Source organism: Colletes gigas, unplaced genomic scaffold, assembly GCF_013123115.1.
Source record: "Colletes gigas isolate AHSC1104 unplaced genomic scaffold, ASM1312311v1 Colletes_gigas_Sc00026, whole genome shotgun sequence".
Classification (NCBI taxonomy): domain Eukaryota; kingdom Metazoa; phylum Arthropoda; class Insecta; order Hymenoptera; family Colletidae; genus Colletes; species Colletes gigas.
The window spans coordinates 186,024-207,115 of NW_025106655.1; the positions used below are offsets into that span (position 1 = coordinate 186,024).

Below are 21,092 nucleotides of genomic sequence, written 5' to 3' on the forward strand. Positions count from 1 at the left end.
ATAACGTACCATCGTCTGCCTATGATGCAACGGTGGTGAAACAATGTATTCGTTGTCGTTTATGATCAATCGAAAGTCCTCCTCCATTAACGTCTCTATTGTGTTGCTCGAGCCTATCCTGACACCGTCTGAAATCATCCAACTCTTTACGTTCGCTGCAGCCCAATACGCGTAACGACTATTCGTTTCGCGTTAAAGCTTCTTCATCCCCTTTCGCGTGGAGAAACAATTATTCTTCGTCAAACTCACCGAGCGTCATTGCGTTTGCTCGATCGATGCCACGGTCCTCCCTCTTTAACATCTTGATAAAGTCTCCCACCGTATGGGTTACTGGTTTCAGGGTAAACACGCAATGTTCCCTTCTGGATGGCAGAGGTACCGTGATCTTAGGTAATCCTCGGTGATACGTCACAGTTACGCCTGTAACTGAAATCGTTTCGCAAACAGAGCTTTATTTCTTTCGTTTTATTCGTATTTAGTATTTGAAATAAGAATAGATAAAAAAAACATCAAATTTTAGCTTCCATTTTTATCGGTTCGACTCGGTTATTCTAGCCGGTTTCTCTCAATTCCCGTAAAAAGCCAGACACGCCGTGAAACTCTAGAAGGATAGCGACTGTTTTATGTCTCCTCGAACGGCAAGAGAGGAGATAAGACAAAAATAGATGACAAGAAACGAAACTATATAGTTTTCCGATCGCATCCGACAGACAATTTTTTGTACAATTTAAAAGATCCTACTGACAATGAAGGTTTTCTTTTAGTCGCTTCGAGTAAAAATAACACTTTTGGTGCTAACGAAATTTCTCTCCGTCTTGAAAACAAGAATAGTACTTTCTCGTCTCTGGACGTGTCGCAATCTTCAATAGCCTTTTCCCAAGCACTAAACCCTCTACCTAAAATAACCTAGGCCCTTTTCGTGCAGTCTATGAACAAGATGAAAGGAAATCAGTTTCCAGGAAGGGCTTTCTGTTTTAAATAGAGACAATTTCAACCAAGTCTCGTTGTATCCCCGTTTAATATCGTTGTAGGTCAAGTGTGCTGTTAATCCTTTCCGAGGAGGAATAAAAGGGCTCGCTCGGCTCGCTGCTGAAATTCGACGGTCGTACGATCGAGAGCTGGATTCGCGTTAACCTGGTTACCAGTCGTTTCATATGAGGAAGGTATTAGAGTGTGGAGACCGAAATGGGATGACTACAGGCATCTTTTCGTTGGAAGCAGAACGGAACCGAGCACCGATCCGGCTGCATGATCTCTGGAAATGCATTCATGAGCGTGGACGAGGGGCGGGAGGGGATGGCTGGCACCGACGATCAAATATTTTGCTGGTTGCATAGAACAGGACAAAATGCTCGTTATTACGTTTTGTCGACGGTCTATCGAAAATTCCGACGAATTCGAGAGCGATTTAAAACGGCAGGCGACTCTTGAAAAGCGTATGATAGCGTGAAACCAACGCCGGAAGGAATTATGCTCGCCGGAATCGAGCAACAACCGGTCTGTCGATCGGGGTTTGCGTAATGCGCAGCTTACGCGATTTCGACGAATTCAATTCTCTGAACAATAGTATCGGTTGGTGGTTAAAATTTATTTATAGGCACCGTAATATTTAAAAGAAAAAAAAAAATAATAACGAGCACACCCTTTCGTCGTCGAGAATTACCAGTCTCGAAAGAGAAACTAACCAGAAGTAGATTCTTCGATGATTCAATAACGCCATGAACAATTATTCGACTGCGATAAATCAGAGCTCGATCTCGTCGGCGAGAAAATTTGATCCGTCAGTAATTGGCTCTCCTTAATAGCGAACAAGCGCAACGTCCGACAATTAGTGCGCCTCCACGAGCCACGATATGCGCTCTCTTCGACGTGGCCGCCGCGAAGAAGCGTTGGAAGTGGCAAAGAAGCTGCCACCACCTTTTGGTGTCGTCCTCCCTTCTTTCTACCTCCGCGAAAAGGTTGCGATGGTGAAGTTTTCCGCGCTGCCAGTCTACCTTTGGATTCTGCTCAACTAATAAGTGGCGTGCGCGTAAAACATTCCAACAGGGGGTTCCTTCGTGTCGCACACACGACGCAAACGGATCGGTTTTCTACCACTTTCGCGTGCTTTCGATTGTATTTTTGGTGCCGGTAAACGTTTACGTGACGTGATCTCTTCAAAGATGCACGACGAGTGATCGGGGATCTCCCCAAGGGTAGGTGAATAACGAGTACCTGGTTCTCGGATACCGCTCGTGCAAAAATAGGAAGGGTGTGGTGTACTGTGCTTTTCTCATCTCCTTGGATTTTAATATATTTTGATAAGATGATGCCTACGGGGGGGATTCTTCTCGGTGGAACGTCTTTTACTTCTACTAGTGGCGCCATACGATAATCGAATTTTACAGTACTCTTATTGGTTTTGCGAAAAGAACCTTTTCTCTGCGAAGGGGTCAAATAATTTCTAGTCGACTGGGAAGATTCCTGTTTTACAGAATATCGACCGCTCTTATAAAAGAAACTATCATTTACCCTCAATATATACCATACCATCCAATCTTTATATCAAAATGTTAACATTAAATCGTATATACTCTACTCTTGCACTTTTTTACTCTTCATTATTCTGCTTTTAAGGATAGAATTTCACATAGTGAACAATAAAATACTATTGTAGTCATTTATAATAAAACAATAATTATTATACAAACATTTCATTACTTTACATCATCTATCACTAGAATTTTATGTTTTTCATTTAAAAATTTGGGTCAAAACCGGAAGTTAAGACCCTTTCTCGAAATAATTAACGTAGGAACAACTTATGTTCAACTGAGCATAACAGAATAATACTTCCTCCCGGTTCTTATACCTTTCTTGGGCTAATTTCACTAGCGAGAAAGCGTTACACGTTGGCGCCATCTGTGCGCAAATGCAGTCATTATATTCCAGTGATGTATGCACGCGTCAGCAACACCTGCATACGTAGACCATTTGTCGGGCACTATTTTATTCGCATCTGTATTCCATTTTCCACACGTGTTTCTCTATTTCTTTTATTTGATCCGTAATAAATTCATTTTGCGATAGAGGAAAATGTGAAATAAATATATAGAGTATTTTTCTCGAATAAAGTTATTCGTTTAAATGGATTCTGAAAAACTGAACGATCGAAAGAAACAACGAACAGAGTACCAAGTACCGTTAGAAAAGCTTAAAATAAAATCAGTAAGAACCGCATATCGAAGCGTGAAAATAAGTGTAACGACCTAACAACTGTATTATTTTTCTTTACTGTTAGTCAAATTACGCAAGCAACTCATGAGCAGCCACGAGTTCGGTGCAATAAATTGTAAATGTTGCCTTAAACGGTTATCCTATGGTTGCAATCGCTTGTATCAATTTTATTCACTCTTTTCCCAATATGCACGTAGCTATTATCCACACATTTAAACCTACGTATTCATGTTAGAATTATTATTCATTCAATATATGTAAGTATAAATGTACATCAGGCCTCGTCGTTCAGGGGTCGACCATGGGTGGAGTACAGAGCGGAACCCATACCCTTGGAGATGCATTATGGGTACAAGAGAGACAACGACAAAAATGCCATCGGTGAGTAATTTATTTATGAAAATTTGCGGGAAATGGTATTGTTCCGGAAAAAGAAGAATCTGACATTGTTCTGGATAGGTCGTTCGATCAGAGTAGTGATCCAGGAAGCAGAAGTTTCGTGTTCAATGATCTGTACTTTGAAAGATCTTTGTTTCTTTTCGATGACGATGCGCACAGCGAGGGAGAAATTAACTGCGTCATAAGATAATTACGTTGTACGATAATAGAGAGACCGAGCGTGGCCCAGATTTTTAATGAACTCGAAAAATCGCTTGGAACTTGTACGGTACATAAATATCAGAGCAGAAACAATATACTAGCGATGACTGGCGATGATATTATTTTAATCTATTCTCAGGTATTTTTCATTATTCGGAACAATATATCGTCCGTTTCATAGGTACGAGGAATTTTATAGCGATTATAGTGAGGGCATACATATACAGGGTGTTCAGTCACCCCTGGGAAAAATTTTAATGGGAGATTCTAGAGGCCAAAATAAGACAAAAATCGAGAATATTAATTTTTTGATGAGGCTTCGTTAAAAAGTTGTTAAAAAATTAAATTAAATTGGAAAAATTATTTTCAATTGCATGGGTCAATTACAATCATTTTTGGTGAATACACATACCCCCGAAATTCTACCCACTATTGACAACAAAAATTCGGGTAGGTGCCTAAATTTTTCGGCGAAAAAAAGTTTCTTCAAATCTTCCTAGAAAAATTATTTTTAGTTATGGGGGTCAATTACAATCATTTTTGGTGAATAGACAGACCCCCGAAATCCTACGGACTTTCGAGAAAAAAATTCGAATGGGTGCCTAAATTTTTCGGCGAAAAAAAGTTTTTTCAAATCTTCCTAGAAAAATTATTTTTAGTTATGGGGGTCAATTACAATCATTTTTGGTGAATAGACAGACCCCCGAAATCCTACGGACTTTAGAGAAAAAAAATTCTTTACCGAAAATATAATGTGTGGTCAGAAATGTTTCCCCGAGATTTCATGCGTATCTTTAAAACATCTTGTCGGGTGTGTAGTTCTTAAGATTTCGGAAATTCTTGGGCTCTGAGAAGACCGTACGACGCTTTGACTCGAAACGATTCGGTCCCGTTCAAACGAGATAACGCTTTTATGATTAGTAGACGATTAATCGTTAATTAGTAGGATTCCGCAACGGTCAGGCTCCGCTTATTAGCATGGTTGTGGTCTAATTACGCGATCCTCATCGAGACCTAGCGTTCATCTTGTACTTGGGTACATAATTTCGGCCTGACGTTTTAACATGCGTATCAAATGCAGTTTTACTTTATACAGAAACGATTTTCTGGCACATGCGCGTCTACGATGCAACCGCCTATGCGTCATTAGCGTACTTGATGCACCGCGAACGTTTAAGGTAGACTAAATATCAAGAAATCACAATTTCACAAATTTTAACCCATCCTTGTACAAGGCTAACAATTTTTTTAACTTTACGTTTACTCTTATCCTCGTTTCTTTTCACTTTTTTATGCCTAAGCGCATTGTCAGAAGAAGTTGATGTAATTTAATGATTTCTGTAACGTTATATTCTCGTTAATTTCCTTTTCCTTTTAACCGAACCTTTCCTCGACCGGTGTCCATTAACGATAATATTATTTTCCAAGACGATTCGGATCCTTTATCACGGAACGAAGCGAATGAATTTCACAGGTGATGGTTCGAATCATAAACGGACGTTAAGATTCCTAATTTATAAACTTATCCATACGATTAACTATATATTCAGTTTTATTCTGCAACAATATCTCCATAAATTACACGCGTGTCGTAGTTCCGCTAATTAGCAGCTTCTAGAAACTCGAGAAATTTTCTATCTCCATATTTGCAATACTGCTAACGAGTCTGCCAGCTGTTTGCAGGAATTCTGTTTTATTCTCCGTTCGCATGCATATCTCATTAAATCGGCATTTCTTTAAAACCTGGAAATATAACGTATTCAAAGAAAAGCATAGCGAATCGCGTACGTACGATCGGTTCAATATTTTATATAGAAAATTAGTCTCTGTTATATGATAGTAACGAAGCGCGACGTTCGAACATGCCAATACCGTGCAGGATTGCGAAAAATTAACGAACGCTCGACATTATAATTAGCAGAGTCAATTCGCGAGGTGTAATCGAAAGAACGAAAGACACGACGGGGAACAGGAGGGAAGAGGGGAGGGGGAGGAGGAGGCCGGCACAGCGGAACACCGGATATCCGTTTTTACGAACTGTCTCTTTATGTCTAAGCGATGTGCACACACGCAGCTGCGAATAGGACAAAGGGCCGCGGTAGTTGTAGGCGTGCATCGAAATTCGTTCGAGTTGCTCGGTTGGAAAGTCATTTTTGTTCTGAAAACCCGTGTAAAAGCGACGCGCGAATCGCCATTGCACGGTGCCTATCCTCGTACGATGCTGGTGCGCGATGTTTGCTGTGAAAATTGTTTATTGTCAGGTGACGATGGAGTTTGTCGAGAACGTCAACCACAACACCAGGTATAGCTGTTTACTTGTTGTTCCTTTGCGACGTGTTGCACATTTCGTGAGCAAAGTGTTGTAGCGAACGAATTGACACGACTACCATTCAAGTTACATGTCTATTGATGTCAAGGTAGAGAATGCATTCGCTGTTGGCGAAAAAGTACTCACGGAAGAGTAAAAGTTAACTTGGGCTGGTAATTAATCGGTCACCGCTCGCGACCCACCCGCCTATAAAATTCTTGCATCACTATCTCTATCAGTAATAATAAAAAAAATTGATCAAACGTTCGTTAAAATGTTTTGTAACTGATACGACTGTATTGTGATGGACGCGTTAGTTTATTGCAAACCGAAGAAAACGTCAGGCACGAAGTTTGTGGCATGTTATTTTAAGGTTTGTCACGGATAGGCTATTTGGTTTGTAGCACGTTGTTCCAGCGCAAGTGATTAAATACAGTTTAAACTTTGCTCTACCGCTGATACGCTTACTCCTAATTCAAACATCCCCCAACCAGAAAGGATAGACGCAAACGTGGCTTTAACTTTCAATTACAAACACGATGTAATGCACAATTAATCCCAGTAGGGAGCGAGGTGAATTTTTCTGAACGAAACGTCTCTAACGAAAAGTTTAAATGAAATTGCGATGCGAAAATCGATCCTGTAACGATCGTTCGATCGTGACGTCGATCGAACGCTTATCTTAGGGCCAATTTGCGGTTAGCCACGCCGAAGATTTCCATTTACGTAATATGTAATAGGATCGTTATAAGCGCGGATGTATTTTGCTTATTTTTCGTGACGGGCACAATACGTATTACGTAAAGGAGGCAGCGATCCTCGAAGCGTACAAATATTAAAATTTACGTCCACATTGGGTAAGAGCAATTGCAAATCTGCATCTGAAAAATCGTATCGAATCGTCCGACTGCGTTCGTTTCCATGCGCTGTCGTTTTACGTGTTTCTCTTTCCAGAGACTTTTACTTCGCCGCAACCATTATTCGAGTATGTAATCAAAAAACGATTCTATTATCCCCCTTTCACGTCTGTTTATAGGTGAATTGAAATTCTAATAGAAGAGAGAGATCGCTCTATAATTCTATCGGGATATACATACAAGAACTTTTCCCTTGCGTGTTGTATTATTTCTGAAAATATACCATGTCTTTCTGTTTAGTTTATAAGTGAGAGATTCGTTACGAAAAATCACGATACTAAAAATTCTAAAAGTGGTATCTAAACGATAATTATGCACGGTTAGACGGGATTCGAGATAGCAAAATCGTTGACACTTTATGTGCGGCAACAAACGATCGCGAAGCCGCGAGAGTATTTTCCAATTCGCGGTTTGCGCACCACAGCCTCCGCGATCTCTTCCGGTGCTGGAGTCTTCTTATCGAAAGTGATTCCAATCGATTTCGACACGTCGATAGGCGTCAATGACCCTGGGTCACATTACAAGCAACTATCGAATTACTTCTCGCTTTCACAAAATTAATTTCTCTCGCGTTCTGTCGCGATAAAGGACGAATCGCCAACCTTTGGAATCTGCAAAACCGTATCAAGCAAAGACCGATCGATGTACAGTTGATTTTCTTTAGTTATACATTTCTGAGAGATCACGCGGAAAACGCTTTTATGTGACTGACCATTGTGGAAGGGAATGAATGAGCGTGGCATTGAAACGACGCGTGCTATTTCACTGACGGGAGTTTCACAAGATTTTATATACTTTGAACTCGAGCGCTCATCATTATTTCATTCCATGGACATTGTTTGACTCGGAATGTAACAACCGTTGCAATTATTCCGTACAATCTTTTGACGGAGTCGTGAGTCACTTCACCTGGATTTCATGCGATTCAAGTGTTTCCTTGTGCATCGAGAGGGTTGGTGTTCGGGTTCACCTGGTTCGCACGTGTTTTGTTTTGTACGGGGCGAAGCGGTTTCCTCGGTAACTTTTATGATTCATCGGTCGGGAGGAAAGAAAGGAGGGGACGAAATTATCTAGTAATTTTGTTCGTTGGTACTTCAGTCGAGTATCAACCACTTGATCGCTACTCTGTTGATTTTTTATCGTGTCGTTTGAACGTTTTCAAAAGTGTTCTGCGACGATTGGCTTTCGTGAATTGGATACGAATTTACCTGTATAGATAGCTGTTCTTCGATCAGGTAATTTTCCTCGATATCCTGTCCTGTTGCTTGAGCGTTTTCAAATACCTGAATGTTCTATTGGTTTAATATTCTGTTCGATCAGAGTGCAAGATATCGCGTATCATCCGAGCGTCTTTTTCAGTGCAAATAATGTCGATGCAACGGTGCGCGTGTGATTGCCCTTTTTTTCTTTCGATTTGTTTTTTATGTAGGAAAATAAGGAAACGCGAACGCTATCTTAAGTCGTTAGAGAAAGCGTGCGATACACGTTGAAACGACGGATGAATGCTGCGTGGTTAAAGTAAGTACCTACGTACGAATATTTTTTGCCGTGTGCATCGGAATGCGTTCGTCCTTCTATCGAGAACGTTTCTTCAAGCAACGCGCCGTTGTGCATCCGCTAATTTTCTTATAAACAATTTAGTTGATCGTAAAACGATTTGAATGTGAAAGAAATAATTACTTATTTCTATGAAATATCGATAAATAATTTTATCTTCATAGATCGAAAATCCACGGGGATCTAATGGTATCCGTTTTCTTTACCATTCGTAGCTTCGTGGTATAGTGGAAAAACGATCATGGGGAAAAATGAGCTGCACGTGAAACGCAATACGCGAAACCCGAAGGAAAAGAGGCGATATAAAAGCCAGTTGGATCCGTAGGAAAGTGCGGTGCATATCCAGGTGACTTGAGCGTAAGTGGTACCTAGGCCAAGTGCCATGGTCACTTTCTTCTTTGTGGGCTCACGTGACATTGTGTTTGCGACTCGTTGAACATTAAAAGAAAAATTAAATTCTTTTTATGGATGTAAACGGTTACTGAATTATCGAATCATCCGAGCTTTGAAACGTTCAACAATGCTATTCGAATAGACTATTTTATGAATAGATTTTCACAGGCGCTGTAGCGTCGATGGTAGCAGAGTTTCGCGTACAGAAAATGTCCGACGGTTCGAATTTGAAATGGAGTATTTGTGTACCCGTGACGCTAACCTTTTCCCCGAATGTCGCAACACCCAGACGGATCGATTGAAATATTAAACATCGAAGCGGTTGTTTTAGACTCGTTGGACCGTGCCATGGTCGAACCCGACGCGAGTCTTATAAAACGACCGACGGATTTTTATTCCGAGACGGCTCGCCCGTGGAAAAATTAACTCGCACGTGGCGGATATAAAACGAGCTGGTTCTACTTGGCATACGCCGCCCTTGACACAATGTTCCATTAAATCTTCTGGGGATATATGTATATTATGGTGGGGACGTCATATCGTGCGTAGATACGCGAGAAAGGAAAAGCAATTGTGACCGTACACTCTGGGGATAACGTTAATTGCGAGATTTCGTTGAAACGCGTACGGTAATTTATTCGCTGACATTATTGAATTATTTAAGTTAGAGCGCCAACAATTTCGTTTTCGAAGCTTTGCCGTGGAAACGAGCAGGTTCTTGTTTGAACGATGAATACGGAACAGAAACGAGGGGAAACAATTTATTTGCTATGGACACGAAAGAGAAAAAAATTGAATTTTTTTAGGGGAAAAAACTAACAACTACAAACCAAACGTAGATTATTTACGATCAAACTATTAGGAATAACTGCGACCGAATACGAAATACGTAATGACACTTATTACTATAACCATATATATTAACGATAATAATTTACACCTACATTGGTGCCTCAACATAAGTTACGCAACTTTCACGACACCGGATTTGATATTTATAATCTACGAGGCTTCGTCCTTCCTCGTAACGATCGCTAGATTAATATCATAGGAAGTTGAAGACTTCCTTTGAAGGACTTTCTGGAGGAACGGGTCCATTGTCTCGTTTATTTGATAATTCATCGTTCGTTGCTGTTCTACTGTGGATCATTGTGACAAGGTCCTTGTTAAATTCTGGCAAATATGGCACACGGTCGTTGCCACTTGACCCTCGGTTTTACAACTACGGTGATATTTAAGTCCTTCGAGTTTCATCGTGCTCTTCGACATTGAGCATTGTACGAACGCCCCTGACACGTCATCCTCGGTGCTTGGCATAATAATGTTGCTTCACCGCCATTCTTTCGCGGTAGATTGTGTGTTTTTTCAACTATAATGGAAGGAAACTGCTTTACGACGATTACATGTTAAACACGGGTCTTTAACGCGAAACTCGGCTCCGAAGATCAAAGTTCAGACGTAGAACGAATACAAAGAAAATCTTAGAAACGATCGTATTTCTCGTCGAAAGGTATACAAATAAAAAGATACATCATAGTCCGAAACACTGAAGATAAATGCGAGAGAATTTAACTTATTAAATACAGAACGACTCCGACGGATCATCAAAGGCTATACATTTTCGCGTAAATCTTGTTACAGACTTTCATCTCGTAATAAATGTACTTTTAGAGCCGGTAGAAAATTGAATTTCCGGTCTTCTTACGCTCGAGCAACGTTCGTCAATAATCTGGCAGTCTCTAGAGAAATTTAGAAAGAGGAAGAAGCTTTCCCTGAAACGAAAAATTGATATTCGGAGATTGGTCTGGTCCTGTTTAGCGACTTTTTTCTTCGACTTAAAAGATATGTGACGTCAGTCTGTGGCTAAGGTGCGTTACTCCCACTACTGGATGGACAATCCGAGTAGAGACACGGGTGTACACGTTGTCCTGTCGAGGGAACAGGTGCACAGTGGCGATCGGTCGGCCAGGTACAACGATATCCGTCAGTCGATGCGCGAACGAGAAAGTGAAAAGCCGGCGTGCAACGGTTTCTAGATCTTGCAGGGTAGTGGATCGCTATTAAAGATCTCCGAAGATCTCGACATATTCGCTCTCGACTCGATCCACGAGCATCGCGAAAACTTTTCTCGGCAGTCTCGAGTGTTTCGCTTGGATCCTCGACTCGAACGGATTGCAAAATCGAATAAGCAAATTCGAATCGTCCAATGTAAAGTGTTTGGAGTTCGAAGACGTCCATTAGGAGAAATCAGGCGGGTAAGACGAGACTTTATATTTTAGAAACCTTCTGCTGGCCGAACGAAAGGAAGAAGAAAGTTCGATGCACAAGAATACTCTGTTCCGTCAGAACTTATCCTAAATCCTCGTGCTTTTACCGTGGATATACTCGTGTAGGAAGTAACACGTTGCACCACGTACTTATATATTCGAGAGTTTTAGTTTATAATTAGTCTGAAACCTACATTGCCCAGAACCTACATTAGATATTAATCGCGGAACTAATCGCGTTAGAAATTGTTTATCCGAGTAGATTATTAGTCACGGTCCTGTATTTTGCTCGTAATAATATGTTATATAATCGACGTTTTATCATCGGGTCCAAACGATCTGACATTACGGAACGAAGGTCAGCAGAACGCGTCTCAGGTGATCAGACATAGAAAAAACAAGCAAAATGAGTCGGATTGACGTCAACGATGTTACGACTGTAAATCAATCCTGTTGAAACTTCAACGCCGGCAATCAATTATCGTCGTTTCGCACTTTCCTGGTAATTCGCGTTAACGGGAGCCATTGAATCGCACGAAAGTAAACCACGCGTTTCTTTGTACATACGTATTCGGCACCTATTCAAGGTTGAGCGAACGGATCGCGACCCCCGAAGATGCGAATCGCGATCTCGCAGCCGGTTCCTCTCGTTTCCGGTCCTCGCGCCTCGCGATACTTTGCGTTGCGCAACATTCCTCTCGAAACTCATCGAACGAGGATTTAACTGTCGCGTTGTGACAAATCCAACCTGCGGAAACGACCGTTTGCGAACCACATTATTAAAAATAAACAGAGCAAATGAAAACGATACTGTACAGTCATTATGCAAGTACGAGTACAATTACATTTTATTTCATTTCACCGGATGTATTTCCAATTATATTCCTCGGTGTACGTGTCCAAATTATTTGAGAATCGTTCGAAATACGAAACAAAGATGCAAGGAATGTCGAAGAATATCCTTCGATTTGCTAAAACTCCTTTGACCCGTGAACAATCGAAGGACCCGAGCCATTTTCTATTGGCCAGACGCGAGGCATCGACTACTTAGACCGCGGAACTTCTTCCGGCTCGTGTCATAGGATATTCCTGCCGCGTTTCTTCGACCGTAGAGGCTTAGACCTTTCCTTTGTGGCTACATGCGAGTGCAATGATCGACGCTCGATCAACCGGAAACTTGCATCGATACTTTAACGAGCTGCATCTGCGGGAGGGACAACTACATACGCGACGCGGCAATTAGATGAATGAACGTATCGTTCGTATTTCAATAGTACGTGCCCGACGACACGGTAAGCCTCCGTCGTTAACGTTTTCGACGAATTTAATCGGTTTGCTGGCTAAATCGATTATACTCGGTCGACTAAACTCGATATACTGGCAATTAAAAAGCATTTAAAATTCAATTATAGGTTTCGTTACGAATGGAACTACGCTACGTGCGAAAGTTAAACCGGCTCTCGTCGTTTCTATCGTTGGTTAATTCAATGCCAAATTTGTGTTTCGTCTGTTCTCGAAAATCTTCGAAGCGTGGAAATAAAATCTATCGCGCTACGATTATAAACAGCTCGTAAAGTCTTTCGAGCAGTTAAATCGCTCGAGGTCTAACGAGAGGGGAACGAAACTCGAGAGTTTTTAAACCGGTGAAAAATGCATCGATAAGTTAACTCGTGCACACCAATGTTCGTGCAAAAAAAATTGGGTCGTGCCGATCGTACACGAACGATTAGACGATTCGAATCACAGCCACAAAAGGCTTCCTGCGTATCTGCTTTTTTCACGGTCCGCGTATAACGTTTTCCTCCGCCGACGTCGTAAAAATTATTTAAACGTGCCGTGCAAAACTGGATAAGTTCGCGCACCACAGTCTGAGCATGAATATACGCCATCGATTTTCCGTCCATAGCTTCTTGAATAAACGTACTAACGAACATAAATAAGTTACTCCTAACTAACTATACCGCGATGCAAAAGCTTGGTTATCGTTGGACCAACGCGGGGATGATTCTATTTTCTACGCAGGAAAGAAAAATAAAACGAAGACGTGTCGAGTCAGCTCATGTGGCTCGAAAAGCGGCACGTAAAAGTAGTCGAAATAACTCGACGAAAATCTTACGTAAGGATGTGTTCAGCCAAACCCGATGACGATACGTCATTTACATCCTGACTTCAAGGATCCGCGTTCGTAAAGACAGTTGAAAGGACACGTTTACCGGTAACCGTTGGTTGTTCGAGCGGAAAACTCCGCGGTCGAGAAACCAATTAGTTTTTGCATTCTAACTGCGTGGCGACATTGATTTTCGACGCTGTACGTTGCGAGAGAAAAATTACCAAGGAAACTTTGTCAATCAAGTGACTAGTAATCCGGAAAACGTGTTTAAAATTTCTTGGTCGCTGAGCCTCTTGATAAATTGTAGATATCTATTTTTCTGTACTCTGTTCCATGCAACGGAATATTAATATTGCGCAAGTTATTTGTAGATGTATTCCGTTTTTCTTAACACATGAATCGTAAATATTAAGCTTGTGTATTTTGTCACCGGGATATTTGCGACGGTCGTTACAGTGTCACGCAACGACTTGGTACGATTGTTTCTGTCCTGACTGTTAAGAATGAACAGAAACTGGTTAAAAAGGATGAATATTACGTACGAAACTTTAGTTTTCTCGTTTTCGATCGGTTTCTTTAAAAATCTATGCTACAAGTTGCTTTATTCGAGAGCTCTGTAAATAGAACGAGGACGGATTGCCTTCTAATTTTTATTAATGCCCGTTGTGTAAGTAGACCCACATAGGTGTGGTTCCGTCCAGTTTTCAAATACAGGAGCCTTGCGTGACCACTTCGCAGATTACGGTCCTATACCGTGTACAAACGTACCACTGCCTCGCTGTACTGTTACCGAGTAAAAGTACGTTAATGTATCAATTATCGATAGCTGTAAGGAGTGATTACAAACTGTAGTAATTACGGATCTGTACAATTGGTTCGTTAGATGCGCGCTAACAAAGCATGAATGGCTGACGCGCGCGGAAACAGGATACATTTAAACGAGGATGGACGTGGCGAAATTCAATTAACGGAGATTACTCTGCATTTATTGTTCTTTATAGTCTTTCCTTTTAAACTGTGATTGTCCATTTATCTTCGTCCATATGTACGTTGTGAATTTTACTCGGGAAATTCTGTGTCAACAAGAAGGTGATTCAAAAAAAAGATGCAAAAGAAGTGTCGAACGATTCGATTAATGCAAGATCGCGAATCGACACGCTTGTTCTATCCTTCTATGGACTGTTATTGCTAGTAACAGGTCGCTGGAATTCTCTTGCTTGTTAGACAAATTGGATCGACGAAACGTGTTCACCGACGGAAAGTTAATCGTTAATAATGGATCAGGTTATCTTGCAACTGGTAATAATCGTGTTTTATATTAAATTGAACGGTGTATCGCGCGTCATCCGACAAATAATAATCATCGAAAGGTATTATGCAGGGAAATTTAATTTGGTAAATTACAGAGAAGGGGGACGACACGAGGCCCATTCAGCGCAGTCCACGCAGGATCGCAGGAAGCTCTTGAAGCGAACGAGAAGCCTTGCGGTGATATCGGAGGACGAATCTCGACAAGATCGAGAAGCGCACCACTTCAGACTAGGACAATCGACCTTCGATTTACCCCGAAGGCATCAATTGATACCAAGAGCCAAGCTGATCGATCGGAACTCTTTAAAGGACAGGTGAGTTGCAATCAAATGAAAGCGTTTCTTCAGTCGTTGATAAGATAAACGAATCGTTCGTCAGAGACATTTATAGTCAATGAGACATCAAAAAATATAATATATTTTTTGGAACGTATGTTAAGTTGATACTTTCGTGATTCGGATTCGCAAAAATTTTTCTCTATATTTCTTACAAAGTCCCATGCACCGCAGAGAATTATAAATATATCAGTCTTTATTTAAAATTATAATTCTTGCGGTTTCAGGACTTTATGTTTCCACGACAAAATATTCTTTTGTCTCTTCTACGTTTCGTTCATTGTATCTGTTCCACCGATTTCAAAAGAGATACATTAAGGTTTAATCCTATCTGCATAAAACGCCGCACAAAGAGTATTATAAAACACGAAGGACGTGGTAAAGTTTTCATCTGAATAGTTTGAATCGTTAAAAATGTTCTAAAACAATGTTAATTAGTGTAGAGAACGCATAGTGTAACGAGTTGCTTTGAAGTTTTTAATTAAATGCGAGGATTCAGTCGCGCGTCTGCGTTTCCGGGTTATAAACGGATTCCTTACACGATATTCCGAATACCCTTTCGATAGTTACAGTTTCATTCAGGGTTTAATTATAGCGCGAACAAATATCAAGTCCTAGTGCAGCAATTAGAGGAAATTGTTGTCTAGAACGCGGAAAATATCATTCGCCAAAAGGGTTTGATTGCATTAATCGATACAACTCGACGAATTAGTCAACTTTACTGAGAATGGTCCATGAACCGGTTCGAGACCAGCAGCGATTTTGTGCGTTATTAAAAAATACACGAAACCTGTACAAACTCGTTATGGATTCGTGAGATTTTCCACGCGGAAACGAGTTACACAGCGTATAACCGACGCTCGAGAAACTTTCTTGTTTTCAATATCCTTTTACGGTTCGCTGCGGACGGTTCGATGTGTTAAAATCGCTTTAATAATGCAATCGCTGGCAACGATAATTCGTACGCGATACGCAATACGCAATTTCAAGCTTTTTTCGATCGAAAATTTCAGCGATTTATGGGAAAAATCTGTGAAAGATCTGTACCTGTAAATGTTAAGAACCTTAAAGAGCATACGACTCCGAGAATAATATTCTTGGGAGGCAACGCCGAGGTATTGGAAATCGTCTTGGACCGATCGGTTATCAATGTACGTAATTCGATCTATATTTCAGGCTTTCCAAGAGTCAACAGCATCTTTCGGACTCCTACGAAAGATTCAACGAAGCAAGATCCTACCATTCGAGATCGGCTTGCGGGCTTCACTCGATTCCGCCAGGATTTGTTCCATTCCCGGATCCTTTGGTTCATAACCGGTGCAATCGGGTCGACTCCGACCGATTGAACATCCTCGATTGGCCAGAATCGCCGCGACGTTACCACAGCGTTCAGGATTTGGACACCGTTAGCGGCTTGGTGGACATCGTCGAAGACAATTGGCCCATCGAAGGCAATCGTAGCATCGATTGCATCTACACTCAGGTAAATCGGGCAGCAACGATTGCGTACAAATTTACGAAGGAACCACACCCAGCGTTACGCATCGATTTTAACAGGATTCGCAAATATATTTCGGCTCTCTGTTTGCTTACAATGTCTACGTTTAAATCGATGCGTAATATTTCGGGCGGTCTCCGTGCCAGGTGAATAGATTTTTTAGTTATTTTGGAATACAACAACGGATGAGAGTTTTTCGGGGAGAATCAGAATTTTCTTCGATTCAGGTGAAACGCAAACGCAAGGAGCACAGAAGTTTGGACAGCATTCTCTTCGAAGACGATGGCGAATTAGAGTACTTTGACGTTTTGAACTTGTTACCATTGTCGAACGTACGATTGGAATTCGACGAGGATGACGCTAGGAACAACAATCTAGCCGAGAGAAACGAGAGGAATCCGGAGGTGAATAAGCTAAAAGTAATCGATTACCTTGAATCGCGGACGATCGAGGACAAGTCACGCGCAAGGAACAACGCAACGGATGAAGAAAAATGTAAAAAGAATACCACGAAGGAGGAGAACGGTACGCGCGAGATCCACGAGGGAGATTACCGCAACAACGACACGAAGGAACCCAATTTGCAACCGTTCGCAACGGTTTCGCACGAACACAGGAGGGAGGTTTTCGATCGACGCGGCGAGGTTCAAGAAAGTTTCGACGACGAAGGGAGTTCGATAAGCTTTCAGGACGAGTCCGTCGATCGAGAATCCGCGTCGTCGAGGACCGATGAAGACAAGTACAGGCTGGACGTCGAGTTAGCGTCTTCCAGCGAGGAGCGGATCGATCGAAAGGTCGAGGAGGCCGAAGATTACAAGTCGATTTGGATATCGGACACCGAGGAGCAGGAGGACATGTCGCGGAGGCCGCAGGTACTCAAGGTCGTGGACAACGACGTGACGAAAAGACGTTACCGACACTCTTCGCCAGATGTTGATGCGATCAAAGGGGAGGAGAGAAAATGCTGCGAGAATGGAAACGAATCGAACGATCGTTTCCAGGTTGGGAAATGGGGGGCGAAAGCTGAGAGCGCCGATGGAGGTTCGAGGAATATGGAGGTAAGCTTCGACGCAATCTCGTTTGTTGATTCTTTTCCTATGCTTAGTTGCTCTTTTACAGAACGTCACCCAGGAAGACGACGAGGCGAACACGAATATCGAGGACGCCAAGAATTTCTTCGAGCGAAAAAACTCGTCTAAGGAGAGTTCCAAGAGCAAACAGAACGAGGGCAGGTTCGAAAGGATCGTAAAGGGAACGACGAATATCTTCGGGAAGGCGTGCAGCGTAGTGAAGGAAAGCCTGGGTTTCGAGGCGAGATCCGAAAGCTCGGATCTTGGATTAGGTTCGGAATCTGGTAGCGACACGAGAAGAAGGTCGGTCGATGACGGCATCGATGACGATCAGAGCTCGGAGAAGGTATCGTCTAACAAGGCGAACGAAAGCAACAAAGTGCACAGCAATTTAGCCAGGTCTAGAAGTTGCGTGGATTCGATCGACCAGGACGACGAGCAAGAGTTCGATCACGTTCGCTATAAGATCGTTAAGTCTAATATGTTTGGCAAGAACGTGTACAACAGTGGTCGAGGCGACGTAACCTACGAGGGTCTGATGCAGTATCTGCGGGAATACTCGTTCCAAGAGCTGCTGCTAGATAACAATGTTGTTATCATCGAACCTGTACGCGCCGAGACGATAGAACGGAAGCCATCTTCTGCGGGGAAAGCAAGATCGGGGTCCAAATGCAAGATAGCCGGGACGATACAGAAGAAACCGGACATGGAAAACCGCGAAAGAAACTGCAAAAATTCGGACAGCGATAATTCTAAGAGCCCGAAACAGTCGTCCATCAGAAAGCACTTTTTCTACCATCCCATCAGAGTGAACCGCGAGCTCATCGACGAAGAACTGCCCAATCCGGACACGGTGAAGAACGTCAGACAAATGTTCGAGGATACCTTGAAGGTGAAAAACGGCTCGCGCGTGGATCTCTCAGGAGACTGTAAGAGCCGAAAGAGCGTCAGTATGAAAGATCTGACTGCAATCGACACCGCTCGGTTCAACGAAATATCTGATAAAATGCAGGAGGGATCCAGGTAGGACGCAATTCCTCTATTATTTATCCGATTCGTTTGGTTTCTTATTAACGAAAGTCGCTGTCAGGTCTAGGTGCTGCAGCAGGGCGAAGGATCTCACCAAACTGTTCGAGAACATGGAGAAATGTACGTCTTCGAACGCATCCGTAGTGGGTTGCAAAGACGAGCTCGACAGCCCACGTAGCGAGTCAAAAACGAGGATTTTAGCGCAGAGTTTCGAGGCGCGGAGCGGACACACGTCGCCTAGCGACTCCACGTCTTCTAAGAATAAGGCGAATCGTTACCACCAGCATCACCATCACCATCATCATCATCATAATTGGGACTCTGGAAGCGTGAGCTCTGGAGTGTCTAGCGATTACCCTGACACCGATCCTGGTAGCGGAGTGCAATGCGTCTCCTCGGAGGACGAGGAAGTCGACTGTCACGACGACGACGGCAACGAGGCAACCGATTCGAGCCATTATGTCTCGCAAGATGTTCTTAAGAAAATTCGAGAGTGCGGTACGTCGGTTACCTATTACGGCGGCAAAGTGGTAAACTCCAGCAACGGGCCGCTGATATCGCCGGTGGTCGAAAACAGGTTCAAGTGCATCGAAAGGTCCAACGATTACGTTAAATTTCGGCTTGTCAAGAGCAATTCCTGCGACAGCAGGCTCGAACTCACCGGCAGGCTCGTCGAAAGTCACCTAAGATGTCGAAACCGAGATAGAGCGAGCGACCTGAGCCAGTACACCATCGACGAGACTCCGAGCATCGAGATCACCACGATCGAGAAGCAAGAGGAATCGGAGGAGATCGAGAAGGAGGACGATAAGAGGATGAATCACTCAGAGGTGAAAAGAGAGCCGCCGGTGGTGATTGGCTTGGAGCCAAAAAAAGAAGATGGCAACAAGGAGACCAAGGACTTCAAGGTGGATTTTAAACTGGGCACCCTCGACGACGCGAAATCGACTTATTCCAGCCGATTTATCGGCAGCGCTATGACCAGGTGGCAAGTGAACGAAAACAATTGGAGGACCCCGGACGATTTCGGCAAGATGGAATTTGAGGAATTCGAGGTACTCGAGGACAGTTTGAATACAGCGGACCACCAACGTTTAGAAACTTCCTGAACAATTGGGCCTTTCGAGTCGATAATTTCGGTAGTGTTTTACGTAGTGATATTCGTGTAACGATTTTCGATATTTTCAAGCTTGGACAAAATTGTCCGAAAGACTCGACTGCATCGTTTTCTTCGCCTTTGAAGAGAGTTTCGATCGAGTTGTTCGAGAATATCGTATAATCGTTTCGATCGTGGTCGAAGGGAGTTGTACAGGTGTCATTTGAGGTTTCCTAGCAACGACCAACATTATTATTTAACAAAATCGTAAATACAACAAAACGTTGATCGTTGAGAAAATTTACAATAGTCTACAATATTATATTATTATTAAGTAAGGGAATTATTCAGATATAAAAAAATACAAGTGTACATAACGAAGTTAAACAGATCTTTAAATTGTCGAGTGTTCTCATTAAATTGTTACTTGTGTTACTTACGCCGTCGTTTTCTGACTATGAAAATAAACACACTTTAAGAGCATTCCCTGTAACCTAATCCTTTCAATGTACATAATAAGCTCAAAGTAGATTGTCCCTTAACAAGCGTAGAGGAAACTTAAATTTCTTTAAAGAATAATAGATTAGTAAGCAGTATGTATGTATTATATATAATGCAAGTTCTTTTATCGTACAAACGTTTTAAACCGATGTTAAAGCGCTGTACGAATGTTTTACGTTAATCAAAATTTCATACGATTATATTTACGATTATGTAAAATTTCTGTACAATACAATTCAACCGTAATTTCCAGTTGTATCTCTCCACAGTAATTTATGCGTTAAACCAACATGTTACTCTCGAATTTATTACCGAATGCGTTCCCATTTTGCGTTTTACAAACGTAATTGGAAACCTTGCTGGTTTACCACGTTATTACTTTGTGCGTGTTTCTATGCAAAGAATAAAAGCGTAGTTTGAAAGTGTTAAGAATCCCCGCCTACATCCTTACAAGATAATGAAATCAACAGAAATCTCACCGCTGCCATTCAATCCAGCAATTGAAAAACTTTATTGCGTTTGCTTTTATGGGAATACACCGATATTACCTCTCTTTCTTCTTTTATATCAAGTTTTACTGCGTTCTGTCACTCACCAACGTCTTGCTCTTCTCGAACAACCAGGTTCTTTTCCGTTTTATCCTGTGGCAATCTTGGTATCTTCGTTTCCTTTGACGAAGTACTCGAGTCCTCTATTCCCTTCGCTAGAATCGGACTTAAGCTCGGAGCAAAGGTGCTCGTCGTCAGGGAAAGACTTCTGTGGGAGATATGCCACCATCTTCTACACCACGTTTCCTGGAATTTGAAAAAGTAGAGTTACCGTAATGCGACTATAGTGATCCCTACAACGTGAAACGGTTTGCAAGGTTCGGAGACATACGTAAT

General features: G+C 42.1%; 2 protein-coding genes across 5 annotated transcripts in view; one reads left to right on the plus strand and one right to left on the minus strand.

Annotated features, from left to right (window-relative positions):
• Positions 1–21,092, minus strand: part of LOC122401652 (calcium uniporter protein, mitochondrial) — a 41,490-nt gene that overhangs the window by 7,327 nt on the left and 13,071 nt on the right. For 3 of the 4 annotated variants that reach the window (XM_043403907.1, XM_043403909.1, XM_043403910.1), the window contains 3 exons: positions 20,804–21,002; positions 250–426; positions 10–128 (listed from right to left, as the gene is read on the minus strand). In XM_043403907.1, the coding sequence (XP_043259842.1) occupies positions 10–128; positions 250–426; positions 20,804–21,002 (495 nt within the window). The remainder of the gene's footprint in view (positions 1–9; positions 129–249; positions 427–20,803; positions 21,003–21,092) is intronic. The other variant, XM_043403908.1, reaches the window with a different exon arrangement.
• LOC122401651 (ERC protein 2) lies at positions 3,518–20,941 on the plus strand. Its single transcript, XM_043403906.1, has 6 exons — positions 3,518–3,597; positions 14,775–14,993; positions 16,191–16,497; positions 16,740–17,570; positions 17,632–18,605; positions 18,679–20,941. Exons 1-6 carry the CDS (start codon positions 3,518–3,520, stop codon positions 19,718–19,720), a joined length of 3,453 nt encoding a protein of 1,150 aa, XP_043259841.1. The 3' UTR covers positions 19,721–20,941.

What these genes read in the sequence shown, in the direction of transcription:
- LOC122401651 (XM_043403906.1), top strand. Translation starts at nt 3,518, where the DNA reads ATGGGTGGAGTACAGAGCGGAACCCATACCCTTGGAGATGCATTATGG. An exon ending in CAACGACAAAAATGCCATCG is followed by an intron (nt 3,598 to 14,774) that starts GTGAGTAATTTA and finishes GGTAAATTACAG; the next exon opens with AGAAGGGGGACGACACGAGG. An exon ending in AAAATGCAGGAGGGATCCAG is followed by an intron (nt 18,606 to 18,678) that starts GTAGGACGCAAT and finishes TGTCAGGTCTAG; the next exon opens with GTGCTGCAGCAGGGCGAAGG.